At 39.5% G+C, this 15,137-nt stretch overlaps 1 protein-coding gene across 1 annotated transcript in view; it reads right to left on the reverse strand.

Annotated features, from left to right (window-relative positions):
* The window catches only part of TSHZ1 (teashirt zinc finger homeobox 1), a 54,783-nt gene continuing 43,946 nt past the window's right edge, over nucleotides 4,301-15,137 (reverse strand). Inside the window, exon 2 of the mRNA XM_021387688.1 lies at nucleotides 4,301-8,893. Within this exon, the coding sequence (XP_021243363.1) occupies nucleotides 5,703-8,893 (3,191 nt within the window). The 3' untranslated portion in view covers nucleotides 4,301-5,702. The remainder of the gene's footprint in view (nucleotides 8,894-15,137) is intronic.

Here is a 15,137-nt window from a genome sequence, read left to right on the forward strand (position 1 = left end):
CTGAAGGGCCATCTGGCAGGTTAATGCGTTTTGCCAAACTGATTTAACACCCACTAGTCCACTAGTGAACTCGTTTGAAAGAAACTGCTTGCATGTGGCTATTGGTCTTCCTTCCAACTCACATAATGAAGGACTGAACACAACTGCTGTTTTGTGTTCAATATAAGATCTCTGGGGAGTAAGAAACTGCGCCCAGCAGCACGTTCTGGTGGTTTGACCTCCACCTACTGGTCAAGAGCTCTGGGCATTATTTCTGACTATTTGATTTTAGGCATGCTGCTCTCTGGGTTCCACGTTCATGTGTGTCATCTTTCGGTTAAGAACTGTGAGTACTACCCCACTTTTGTGCTTCACAGACAAGCTCAAATAGAAACTTCAGTCTGGACACACTAAGCAGATGGCCTTCGACAAGCTGTCACAAATACCAAGAGGGATGACTTCCACCTGCATGATGTTGAAGGTTGGCCTATACTTGCCTCATGTGTCCCAACAGCCCTTAAGGTTTCATCATATAAATTTATAATTAAATTTATATTGATTTGATTCTGAGCAAATGATCCAGCCCTGGGCTCCTTCTACAGATGGGCTGCAGGCAACCAGGCTTCAACCCTCCTCACCAGAGTGGCCACATGGCATTCAGCTGCAGGTTTCCTACATCCGACAGCCTGGTCAGGACCCTGCCAAGGTTTTAACCTCCTTCTCCACATAATGCTGACTCAACCACTCTGGACAGAAGCACAGTACACTGACACTACATCAAATTTCTTTAGAACTAATTTGTATTGATTGCCTACCCGTTATGTCTTGAACAATGTAGTTAAAAAAATGTTTTTTTTTTAAAAATAATTTTAATAGTTAATCTTATCTCCAAAATCTTCTACATTAAGAAGCTTAACTAGAATTAAAAACCATCAAAATAACCTGACAGACCATAGTTAATCAAAATTTAAACTTCATATCTTCTGCAGAGAAAGGGAAAAACAGACAACAACTACAGTAATTAGGATAAAAACTTATTAGATATATTGTCACCGTGCTGACCCTTAATTCAGCAGGCCTCTAGATAGGACCAAAGACAGACTCCAAAAAGTGATCTTCACAGTAGAGTAACCGGAGCTCCTCATTCTCAGTGGGAAGGTCTACAGCTTTTATAATCATCATATTCTAACACCGGTCCTCTGAAAATGTCCATTAGCCTCGTAACAGTCTTTGCAGCTCTACTTTCTTTGCGCTAGACTATTCTAAAAAGAGTTTTGCAATATGACGTGTCAAAAAATATTAAGCTGGTGAAGATTCTGGAGAAAGAAATATGTTTCATAAAGGGTACTGACCTTAGGTGACCCATATCATCTGAACAGACTTGAAAAATATTCTCCTTTTTCACAACAAAGGCAGTTTTGAGTATTGATTTAATCCCTTGTATCATCTTTATTTAAAAGAACATCTTTCATCCCAAAATGTGGTCACTACACCTGTGTCTCAGATGAAGATGACCATACACAGTGATGAGGAGAAACTACAGAAAGCCATGTGAAACACAGTGAGAAGAAACTCAAGGAGAGCAGTAGGGAAAATAAAAGTTTGCAATAACTGCATTATCTAAATTAGTATCTGGCCAGCAAAGTTGGGTTAGCCTTCTATTGTCATACATGGACAGAAAAGGAACCCAGATTAAATTTCAGTAAACAGATGGTAAAATCCCACTTCCTGTTACTTTCATGCTGGGAGAGTAACTTAATACTGAATCAGCAAGGAGACCAACACGTACGGAGCTGTGAGAACACTCCACATGGAAACTGGCCTCTCCTTGGATGTCCCTGAGCCAGGATCCTGCCGTATTATTTAAAGGATATAACACACTCAAGTCTGAGATGGCTTTATAAATTGCAGGCAAAAGCTGACGCACTGTGCACTGATTAGTCTAACACAAGGTAACATTTATATTTTTTTGCCTTTATACTTAATTGCAATTGCATTTTAGCAGTCTATGATAAGGACAGATTATGTCTGGTGTCATTATTACCAGCGTAACTACCCTCAGAAAGACGTAACAAAGTTATGTTGCAGAAGACATTAGTGAATATTCAAACAAATGCTATTAAAAGCGGAAAAAAAAGCCTTTGTTTCATTCAGGACTAATGTCATCAGTACACATATCTCTCAAATTTGCAACAGTGTGCATGAGCTTCAAAACAGATACAAAGAAAAAGTACACAGAAGCAGAAATCAAGCCTATGAAACAGCCAAACCGAGATCTTCCCCTCTGAGAACAGACATGAGCAGATACGTGAATGCCAGCAACGCACTGCTGAAAAAATGCAGCTGTATACATCTTTGAAAAGAAACAGATACACCGGATGTTGAATATGTCACAAAGTAGGTATACAGGTTTATACAGAATACTACGGGTGTCAGTGCTCCTACATCTCTTTTCCTCAAGAGCAATCCTGAAAGGTTAAGGGGTCTCTTCCACGCAGTAGATTTAGCACCTACTAACAGAAGAGCACAAACTTACCTTTGTTGAAAGCTTATGAAAATGAAGTAAAAATAAATGTGCAAACCAATTTTGAGGTAAAGAATAACTAACTCGATTTTTTGAAAAATAAGATTTTTTTTTTCAGAAACGCTTTACTCAAACAAAAGTGGCAAAAATCCAAAGAATAAAGATCACGCCATCTCTGTGCTTTGTTTTGTTAAACATTAGAGCCCTCACGTTTTCTTCCACTTCATATTTCAGTTTTCGAAATCGTGACACCAGCGCAGTCTCCAGGTAGAACTGTTGGTTTATTCTAAATGGACTCTCTTCAGACAGTGGTGCAGATGATGAGTGATTGTCCAATTCTGAAGCTATCAGAACTGAACGGATTTAGCAATGTCATAAACACCTCTCGAGGGAGTCACCTGGTGTTGAGAACTCACTTTACATGCCATGTTTCAAAATGAGTTTTAATGGATTTACATTAGATTCAAATCCACTTTAGAGCTATTATTTCTCCCTTTCAACCTTTTCACCCACTACTGCAATGTAATACAGCACATTCTATAATCATATGTTTGCAGGCCTGTGGTAAAGTAAACAAAACTTCAAAGGGTTATTATTTAAAGACTGCATTACAGCCATAGGCCTGACTGTTATTCTTCCTCAGCACCCCTTGGGCCCCAAGTACATAATCATCCAGTAATTGAACTGCAATGTCTAAATGGCTACATCCCCTGAAGGACATAGGTAGTTAGCAGTGAAGAAAGGAAGGGACGCTTAAAAAAAACCTCACAGCACTTTCCCTGCGCTCGTTAGAAACGCAATGTAAATGTACCTGATCTAGGCCTGCTAGGCTCATGCAGAGAACGGAGCAACGCGTGGGTATTCCTGGGGTTGTCACTGAAGCAAAATTAAACATGGAGCTGCACTGTATTTGGAGGCAAAGATCTTAGATGTAAATTACTTTCAGAAGAATTGAGGAGAATGAGCAGAAACATAAACATGTACACAGAACTATATGTAACATAATATTATCGCTAATACTATGTGAAAGCAAACCCCTCTAGGTCCTCATATTTAATAGCCCCTCCAAAAAAGTGTAATGGATAGCAGATCCCAGGCTTTCATACACTGTAACTGTCAAAGCACTCAGGAGATAGAGTACTGAAGGCTCTGACAGCTCTCTTTTACATTCTAAATGACATCTGCATTCAACAGAACAGAAATAAAGATTAAGGGAAACACCTGCTATGATAGCACTCAGCTTACCTCAAAATGTAATATTTAAAAAGTACAGAGAAACACAGGTCTGTCTTCTTGTACTGTAAGTAAAAACTGGTGTCAAAGCCTCAGAGGTCTTCACCGCTGCCAGAAAGGCAAGAACCATGGTATTCAGCAGACTAGAGGGGCAGGAGCCACAGCATCTTACCATGTATCAGTTGAAATCAAAAGGCGGTTTCCCTGAGAAAGAAGGGAGGAGACGGCCTTTGAACGCACACACAAAATGATTACAAGTACGGTCACACAGCACAGGAAAATTAACTCAGCAGAAACCTTTGCAGCCATCCTTACACTTCAGAGCAGAACAGAGTGCCTGTTTCAAATGGAAGGAGCCCCACCCATTCCATACTCTTCCAGGTATGCATCCACGGCATGTCTCTTTTAAGAAGTTACTAGCATTACGGCTTAGAATGAAATACGTCAGCACACAGATCATGAGAGATTATTTTGAATAGATGTTTGCTGGTTGATTACATAAACGATACCTCTTACTGCTGGAATAACACCTCAAAGGCAAAATAATGACGACATGACAATGTATGTAAATCAAGAACTGCATGTGGGTTTATTTTACACTTGAGAAAACAGTGGATTTAATTGTGTGAACCAAAATGTACTGTACAATATTAATGATAAAACATCAAAATGTATAATTCATAGTGCATTGCTTGCTTTATTTTTATTTATTTATTTATTTTTGTCAGATAGTTCCTTTAAGTACATGCATCTGGAAAGATGCAGGTGCCAGTAAAATTTCTCTATTTATATCAAGCTGCAGGAACTAAATTTTATTCAAAAAGTGTGGTTTTACATTATATACACAGAAATTGAATATAAAATGACAATATAAAAAGTTAAAAGAGAAAGCATACAGCCAGAAGGTACAAAGAAAGTTGAACAGTTTAAAATGGTACGATATGTAACATGTATTTTTTAAGCTGATGCTGGCAATTTACAAGGAACAGAATTCAACATTTGCCCCATTTTTTTTTTCATTTACTAATGCAGCACACTATAGAAAGGTCAGCTTGTACCAAAGCTTAACATTTGTAAATAACTATAAACTGCAGTATTTTACAGGAAAAAAAAAAAAAAAAGAAATAAAAGAGCATTTTTACACTTGTTTTAAATAACAGCTTGCATACTTCTTTTTTTTTTCACTTTTTTTTTTTTTTTTTGCCAAAAAGTGGCAATTCTCAGCATCCAGACAGTTTGGGCATAGTGGCAACTTGGTTTGCTTTATAATCATTATTTAACTTATACAGTTGTGGCTTCCTAACCCCTTGAGTACTACACAGCTCTCCTTCTTCCAAGGACTGCATGCACAATTTCTTCACAAACCAGTTCTGCGTTAAAAAAAAAAAAAAAAAGAAGCTCATTCATTAAAAAAAAAAGTTCTGTTTCTGACACACATTTTATTTGAATGAAATGTCTTTAAGCCTTTTGTTTCGTTTTTCCTTATTTACTTATTTAGTCACTGGGAAAGGCACAGAAATGCTATTACAGTTCTCAGAGGGTTAAAACTTGACACTACCAGGTTCTGTGACCTTTATTGTCATGGCAACTTTGTAATTTTAGGATGTCTCTTTATCATTGTTCTTTGTGTCTTTCTTTACGGCTAAATTAATGTCTCTCAATAGCGTCTCCCACTATATTCTACAAAAGATAGCTTAACATCAAGGACAGATGTTGAAAATAAAGGTCAGACTTTGACTCACAAAAAATAAAAACAGAAACAAAAAATAACCATGCACAGATCAGACAAAGAGCATATAAATATAACTACAAAATAAGTGTAAGAAAAACCAAGGTCCAGATAGGCAGTTCAGCAACAAAAGTAAGACTGATTTCAGAGGCTCAGGTCAGGCCTAGTGCAGTACTATGAAGAAGTTTAGTGCAATGTTCCCGTGGTCACTTGCATACCTGGCTGCTTACCTGGACGCTATTGTTTTTCTAACTCAGTTACATAGATCAGATGGTCCTCTGGGGACTTGCCATGTGTTTTACTAAGGTGCAGTTTGACTGCATGCTTGCTTGCAAAAGTTCGGTTACAGAGCTTACACTGGAATGTGGAGCCTAAGTCCTCCTCAGCTATTCCAAGCGAGCCCAAAGTCTTGTTTGTGAGGACTTTTGAAACATTCTGCTGTTCCTGAATCTGATTAAGTGGCAACTTTGACAGATCCTTCAAACTAAACCCTAGATGTGTCTCTAAGTGACTTATGTATGTAGAAGCAGTCCTGAACTGAGAGGCACAATCATTGCAAAAGAAAACAGGATGTCCTGTGTCCAAATTCTTTAAAAATTTAGTTCCACCTGTCCTTCTTAACTGATACTTCACATTGGCCAGCCAGTGGCTAATTGTGGTCATGGAAAGACCAGTAAACTTAGAGATGTGTACCCGCTCTTGTGGACCGAGGTCCGACATAATGTATTTGCCTTCTGAGGTCTCCCTCAAGCTGGAAGCAAACTGGGCTTGAAGGATCAGAAGATGTTGAGGATTCCAGTTGGACTGCCTGCCCTTCCTCTTGTGTACTGGCGACAGTTCATCCAGAGCTTCCTCGAAGCTGCTTCCATCAGCATCTGACTTTTCTGACACAGTGGATGGAGTCGAAGATTTGGGTGTCAAACGCCCTGTGAGGTTCTTCACCATATCGGAAATATCCAACAGGGCACTCTCTCTTAGCGGAGATGAGGCAGAGTCAGCAACACTGGAAACAAGAGGTTTGTTTTTGGACTTAGTTAAATCAATAGGCTGATCGCTGTTCTCATAGTAATATCGGTCGATAGCATCAGCCTGCTTGACCGGAGTGGTTGGGTAAATGGGTTTGTCCAACATGCTGTTGCTAATTTTGTACAGCATGGCCAAAGGGTCCAGAGACGGGCTTACCGGCTTAGAAATTTTACCTAAGTGGGTATTCATAATGGACTGTAAAGCGCTCAGTGGATTAATGAAGGATGGCTCGGCTGAATGATCTGTGATGATTCCTAAATTGTTACAGCCATTTGCAACCTTTGTTTTAAGTGGCTCTGTACCATTTGGAGTATGTGCTTCTGCTGGACTATCCTTTTTTACCTTCTGTACTTCTGTCTCAGAGCTCTTCTTCTGCTGCTGTTTGTTATTTATTTCTTCCGATTTGGGGAAGTCTTTGTTTTCTTTAGCAGCAGGTGACATTGGTTTCACTGGAGAACTCTTCTCTTTCTCCAAAGGCTTTTCTTCCTTCTTCACATTGATTTTACCTGTAACTTTCTCGACCAGCTCTTCCATAGCAGATACATTGCTCTTGTGAGGTGGGGGTGTGAGATTGCCTGGGGAATGGATGAGTGCATTGTGTTCCGAAGACAGTGATTTTACGCTGCTGGCATAAGACGGCTGCATCTGAACACTCTGCACAGTGGTCTGAAGGGGTTTGACTGTGCCCGGGAGCTGGTAGGCTGCATGAATACTGGGATATCCCCCCCAGGAAGGTGCTCCATTCTGAGCTTTGCTGATAGCTGTTGTCACTGTGTTCTCAAGGGATTTTAATATGTCTATTCCACCTTTAGGACTATCATCTAGATCCTCCTCTCTGAGGTACTGATACAAAGTTGTTGGCTCAAATTTCTCTGTAGAATCCTCATTCTCTTCTTTAATCTTTTTCTCTGTTTCACCGACCACCACTTTTTCCTTCTCTGGGTCTTTCTTTTCCTCTGAGTTTGTGGAGCCCACCGGGGAATCGGGCTGCTTTTTAATGCTGGAGGCCGGTAGCCTTGTGTGGGTGGTAGGTGGAAGAGGTATAGATTGGATCTTCTCTTCCACCACAGGGTCCAGTACTAGCTGTTTACCTTTTTTGGAAGCAGAATTGGTCACCTTCAAAAAATGACCAGTGACCATCATGTGAGCAGTGAGCTGCTGCAAAGTGTCATGGGAACTGCCACATTCCATGCATTTCAGTATCTGGGCTTTGCGTGCCTCAAACTGCCAAGTGTAGCTAGCACCATTTTGATAGCCATAGCGGTTGTTTGGAGTCACGTAAGGGTTGGCAGTTTTCTGATCCTTTGCAGACTCCGCTAGTGAAGCTTCTGCAGTGATCCCTGTTGGCTCAGGTGAACAAGGTGAAGCTAAGTCCTGAAGTGCTCGCTTTTTGGTAGAAGGGACCAATTTAGTGATGGCTGGTACTGGCTCCTTCAGAGGCACTTTCTGGTAATGCTTTGTTTTTATCATATGGACACTGAGGTCTTGCAAGGACTCAAATGAATGCCCACAGTACATGCACTTCAGCACTTTCTGAGCATCCTCTTTGCCTTCCATTTCCATAAGTGATCGTTTCCTTGGCTTTGACCACCGTTTGGTCTTATCAGCTTCTTTATCTCTGTTGTCATCACGGTAATGTCCAGTTTCATTCATGTGCACTGTCAGCTCCACCAGTGTGTCATAGGCTGCACTGCAGTCTTTGCATCGGAACTTACTAGCACCGGTGAACACGGACCCATACAGTTTATTATTTTGCCGGTAAAGTTGTACTGTGCTGAAAAGACTAGGCTCTGGGAGAAGTCCATACGATGAGGTCTGCTGCAACGTTTTAGCTAACGCAGCTTGATGCCAGTCATAACCTGAGCCACCGCTATTACTGTTACTACTGCTGTTGCTAGTATTACTGGTAGTTGTACTGGTACTAGTGTTGGTACTGGTAGTCCCAGTACTCTGGGAACTGACGTTGGTGTCAGTACTGGTGGTGTTTTCATTCTGGCTGATTCCATTGTTGCTGGTGGTTGGATTGGATTTCTTTAAGTCCAAAGCTAAACTGGACCAGCAAGTCTCTGAAAGCAAATTTGCATACACAGCTTTTATTTGTGCCAAGCTGTCCTGTGGATAGGAAACATTGTCTGTGCACTGAGGATCCTCTTTCTCTTCTTTAGAGGAAGTGCTTTTGAAATGGGCCAGCTGATCGCTGTTTTCACTAAACGGCGAACCATAGCCTGCATCCTGATTAGTTGCAGTGCTGACTGGGGAGTTCTGGTAGCTTTGAGCCTCTTTGATCTCCGTTTCTTCATTGCACAAATACTCATTCTCCTGGATGTCCAGAGACAGCCCATCATCTTCCACGCTGTCTTCATCTATTTCTGCTGCTTTCAATTCCTCCTCAGGAACATATGCTAAAATACAGGAGGAGGAAAAAGAAAGAGGGAAAACAAAAAACAAGACAAAGTTACTGAACACGCACTTTCTACATTGCTGCTGTCTTCTGTACTAAAAGCAGTAACCATAAAGACAAATTTTGATGATACACCCAGAAACCAAACTCACCATCGCTTACACACTTCATCTATGAATCCACATACTCTGGTCCTGGTTACAGTTTGATATGTATACGATCTAAGAGTAAACTTTGATTTCAGCAATAAAAAATGTGCCCAAGATGACAGTGGATACCATAGTATTGAAATCAAAATCAATCAAAGAACCTACTAAACGAGTTTTAATCGACTTGAAAAATGCCCTGGCCCTGACCTTTATTTACTATACTAGATATGTAAAACAGCTGACTTCTACTCTGTGGATCTATACTATCAGAACCATTGGCTTGACCAGCTCCATCTCATCAAGGCTGTCTTTTTTGGCAAATCAGCTTTAGCTACAGCATCAAGGATCATTTCTGTGTCACCAACACCTGACTCTATTGGAGCTACACTGGGCAAATATGTCTGGCTGGTTGTTTCAGCGCCTCCTGATGACTGCTTGTACTTGGTCCATTTGAGAGCTGAACAGCTGTCATTTTAACAAGGTGAAAAGGGAAGCAAGACCATGACTGTTTTCCTAAATGGCAAGGATATACTTTGCCTCCCGTTATGATCTGATGTGGGAGCTGCATTTACCACTTTGAAAACAGCAGTCAGCAGCTAAAAGTAAATGTTAGAGATGAATTTTTAAAAGCAATGACAAAAGCGAAACAAAACAAAAAAACCTTGAAACCTCCCTCCCAGCTTGATTATTGGCTCACATTAAAGATCAAACTTTGCTATTGTATTGCCACCTGGTGAAACTATATGATCTTACCAAACTATGTGTTTATCTATATAAAACTATTTTTTAAACTAGCAAATGTGATATTCATGAGCAGATGGCCATTACATCAAAACACATTTACTCCAAGGGCCCAATTCACAGAAGTGGCTTACATGTACCTAAGTGATAAATGTACACTTTCATTGCAAATCAGAAAACATACTTGTACACATTTCCCTTCAGTTTTGTAAAAGAAGCTTAAAAAATCACTACGATAACGGAATGCAGATCATTTATAAGCGTGTCAAGGTAGAAAACATGGGTTGTGAACAGTTCTCAGAGACTGAAGAAAAAACTGCCTCCATTTCAGGTGAACTGTGCAGAAAGCAATGCAGAAATGTGGGCTACATCCTGCCATCATACAATATTGAAAGAAAGCCAGAAAAAAAGGCACTTCTGCTATTATGCAATACGAAGAAAATAGGTATTACCATGTTAACAAAGCTGAGGTCTTGTTGAACTGGGAAAGGGAGGTACAGAAGCACCAGCTGAGCTTCTTTTAGTACACAGTTGCTAATTCACTCTTTTCTGAAAAAAAATAGAGTCTTCTCTAATTGTAATATGAACACTCTGAATAGTCTCTGAAACTTTTAGAAAGGTAATGGTATTATAGCCAGCATTGCATTCTGCATTCAACTTTGCAATTGCAATTTATGCAGCCTCTAAGTACTCCAGTCTGATCTCTAAAATAAAATAGAAAAGTAGCCCATCAAGAACTGGGGTAGTACTGAACCTTAAGATGCCTACTACACTTTTCATTTGTCCTCTAAGCGTCAATTTTTTTTTTTCAGCAAATAATTAGTTTTAAAAATGTTAAGCAGGACATGATTCTTTATGGATTGCCTCAGCCTCAGGTGTTTTCTGATGTATTTAAAAGACTAGTGAATACCAAGCACAACAGAAGTCACTAGAGAAATCATCCTGGAGCCAAAGGCCAGAAAGGCGTCAGAAAAGCATAAGAAAACCAGAAAAAAAATATTCTAAAAAATGCGCTTTGTGCATAAAATAAAGAATAAAACATAGAAATAGTAAGAGAACTAAGAAATCAGTTTCAGTGTTGCAGTAACGTTGCTGTTCATACACTGCGTGCATTTGAGCACTACAGCACCTCTGCAGTTCTAAATTCTAGGCATGCAAGTAGAATTCACTCCCACAGCTACAGCATAGGATCTCTTATAAGATCTCTCCCATTAAACACACCTGTTGTCAGTCGTTTCTAACAGGAAAAGAAAATATATTTTTAAGTTCAGAAAGGTAAATAACAATTACAGAATGTAGTTTTTGCTTCTGAAACGACTTTTAAATAAAATAAAATAAAAAACCTCTAAAAAGCCTAAATGTATAAAAATGGACAGTTACCATCTGGCATTTTTCTTTAAAAAAAAACACCCTAGTAATGATCAGCAGACAGTCACCAATTAGAAACTGCAAGCTGACAGGGCCCATATTCTTAGCTTTTATGAAGAGCTATCCTCTTACTAACCTCAGTGGAACTATGCCAATTTTCTCTCATTTTCATATCCCAATATTTTTAATAAACACATGAAAGAAACTGTGTAAGATGCTGAATGTTGCTATAGTTGATAGGGTATTTTATACAAATCCATGTGAATTATCTGCTAGCGTCTTTTTATTTAATTTCAAATTGCATAAATACATGTTTTTATAATTGTGATGTATAAGCAGCTAAATACCTGCTTAAGTAGAAACCAGTTGAGCCACTGGTGTATCTGTTATTTTCCTTCATTTATTTACAATGGTGTGTATTCTGGTACTTCTGCATTTGGTGAAAAGGTTTATTTACCACAAAAATAAAAGGAGTTAAACCACACAGTAAACATTCAAACTACATGAAAGGTTGTTGTTTAACTGTCAAAGCAAAGGAACGGAATGTTAGGCTGAAATATCCATCTTTCAGTTACTTTTCTGGTCTTAGGTTCTGCTGAGAATACCACACACCTCAGTTCTCTCCCTTACCAATATGTACTGCAATGTAAGAGTTAAGAACACGCAATTGGCTAAGACTCTGACATTCTGTGGTTCCAGAATTTAAGCCAGATTCTGAAAGAAAAATGAATTTACATGATGCATACACCCACATATCTGTACAGTTATCTGAAATACTGCAAAGCAATAAAGCTTCTTTACAAAGAAAAAAAAAGCAATTTAATTTATATCACTGTGATCAAAAGAAATTATTTAACTCCTTTAGTTACTGCAGGATACACACAGTATCTTTTCATTCATGACTTCTAATGTTTGTAAGACTAATAGCAGCATACTCAACGTATGGTATTTTGCAAGGTCAGTGCAATTCCGGAACTGAAAATCTTTCTGTTAGAGGCAATTGGAAGCACACAAAATGAAGAATGTTAATTTGTAAAAATATGTTTGCTCCACTAAAATTCTCACAGAAGTCTTACAAAAGCAAGCTTCAGAATTGAAAACCTTAAAAATGTTCCTATTCTATTACTTGTGGAGACGAGCAATATCATTCAACATCAAATAAAAGAGCGGGATGTTCAGATTCTCCCTCTAAACTATAATGGGATGATCAACAGACGGACGGCCTTCAGACAGCATCTTTCCGTGACCGAGAAACTCTCAGCAATCTTCCTCAGATCTTCCCTGCATCTGCAGAGACTCTGCTGGTTCACACTGCCCTGAAACCGCACCGAAATACCAAGAGCAGATACAGCAAGGGACCACCCTCAACAAAAACTACATCCAATGCAGAAGACACTGCAGAATATCATGTCAGCTTTTCTACTGCTTCTCATTCGTGCATGCACAGACTCGGGGAAAGGCACACTGAAAAAAAGAGGGAAAACCTTCAAATTTCAGACAACTGAAAAACAGACGGAGCAGTTTGTATTCTTTTCTTCTTATTAAACATTGCTAATATATTTTTTTCTATGAAATGTGCCTTCTGGATGTCAGTGTTCCCCCACAGATACACTGTCATCTTTGAACAGTGTTAAAAGCTGCGCCTTCTAATCTAAGTGGACATGAGACGCTATATATTGTACATGTGAGTAGCACTGCACATTGTGTTTGCTTCAGTGAGAATATTTACACTATAAATATACAGCCATTGTTTGAAAAAGCAGACACAGATCCGAAGTGTAAGGGATGTGGTTAAAAGCATAAATATTCTCACGTAAAATCTTTCTGTAACCTCGAACTGGTGCTTTTGGAGGAATCTGTCTCTATGGAGGTTTCCTTTTCAATTCAAAAAGGGACTGGGAACTGACTGAATTATTTTGAAAAGGGCAAAAAGTAATGATCGCATTTGTTTTTAACAGTCTACAAAATTAAACGTAGCAAACTCTTCGAGGCCTGATTTTAAATAATCAAAACAAATGATTTTATTCAGAAGAAACACCTAAGTATTGAAAGTCATGGTTCGGTAAAGCAATTGAACAGTGAAATCAGTTTCACTGAAATATACATTTCATAGCCTCGGCAAACAGGAGCAGGTTTTTGTCCAAAATTCTTTGCTAAATCGGGGCCTACCCTGGATCTCAACAATAGTGGCACGGTGTGAATGTTCACCATTCTTCTTTCTACAACAGATGTATTTCGGCAGCTTCTAATATACACCCTGCCAACAGGAGACAGCAGCGGCAGAAGTTTCTGCAGCCCACACTGTCACCTTGCACAAACCGCACCCCAAGCTGGGGGGGGACTTCCACTGCATACCAGAACACATCTTGGCAAATGGGCAGAAAAGTAAGGATGGAAAAGACACATCTTCCTCATCACAGAAAAATGAGAGGGGGAAAAATAAAAAAAATAATAATTAAAAAACCCCACATTTACAGATACGTTTCCAGAACGCACAGTCATGAGAGATTTACAAAAGAATCCAACATCTCACATTGTGAGAGGTTAACACGCCTGCTGGCAGATTAGAGAATTTTCTATATTAGTATATACAAATGTTCATAAAAAAATTACGCCACAGATGCTACAAATCTGTGTGTGTCTATGTGTGTATTACAATGTCACTACAGTGGAAAAATATGGCTTAGTTATGACAATGGCTGAGGAGTAGCACAGACTATCAGACATCCAAATAGCCTTCCTACAGAGGTTTGCGTCTTTCATTTATAGTTGCAGCAAAACGGGGCAAAACGCTAGAACTGCTCACCTTCTAACCTAATGCAATGGGTCTAAAAAGTAGCTAAGGTACAGTAACAATAACAACTTCCATGCTTCTCACAGGTTGAATGATAACCCTTAAAGGCATCCCGTTAAAAACCAACACAAAGATTCTTCACCTCCTTCTCTTCTCTCTCCGATCCCCTTAAAATGAATGCTGCAAATTATTAGCCAAGGCTGGCAATTGGAGAACGAAGCAGTTTGCATGCGGATATATTTTTACAGTGATTCTAATCTGAGAAATTTACTTGCTCTTCCACTTCTATCTGATAAACTATACATTCAAGCATTCTCATTAGTGTTTGGATCACCAAAGAGCGCTAGAGATGAATCAGTCCATCGACCCCTCCTCTCCCTGCTCTGTCGAGATTATTTCATTGAAATGTTCATTTTCATCCCTGCTGGCAACATTAGAATGGAAGTATTTAACCTGTTTCCATTACTTATACAAATTACCATTATGGGGTAGGACAGATGTTAGAATCATGCCACATAACTGACTTCCATACATTCTTTACGGGGAGGATAAGAAGAGGGAAAGCTGTTAGATCATATTATCCAGTCTCAGTAATGTTCTCTCTGCTACCAGATTCATTAACTTCCAACATCAACGTTTCACTTTCTTTCTGCATGAAAATGCTCCATCTCCTTGAGCTCGTTTAATTTGGAGCAGGGAATCTTTGTCAGAAATAATTTTTTGATCAGGTGCTCTAACTAAGGGGTGAAGGGGGGCGGGGGAAAGAATAAAGAAAAAGGGGGAAAAAACCCAACACCTTGTCGAAAATGTTATTTCTCTAACATGGATGATGAAAGAGAAGTCAGTTAAGATGCTGGTACTCAAAGATGGCTGTCACTTCAGATAGGGGATGGCACGACTCACCTAGACAGGTGACGCTTTGGTGGAGCAAAGGCTTGCTGCATTATTGAGAGCACCAGAGATCAGGATGACAAAGGCTGTAGGCCCAGGGTGCCTGGGGCTCCTAAAGCAGTGACTTCAGCAAGAACATGGGTTTCAGCCTCCATTTGCATCACTAACTAACTGCGAAGTACAAACCAAAAGTTCAGTGATTAAAAGGCAAGCACACGGGTACAGAAGGTAAAGACCCCAGTCGCTGCTACCAGTAACTTTCTATTATTTTTAAAAGAGCAGGGGAAAAGCTCATAGTCTTT

Source organism: Numida meleagris, chromosome 2 (assembly GCF_002078875.1).
Source record: "Numida meleagris isolate 19003 breed g44 Domestic line chromosome 2, NumMel1.0, whole genome shotgun sequence".
NCBI classification, from domain to species: domain Eukaryota; kingdom Metazoa; phylum Chordata; class Aves; order Galliformes; family Numididae; genus Numida; species Numida meleagris.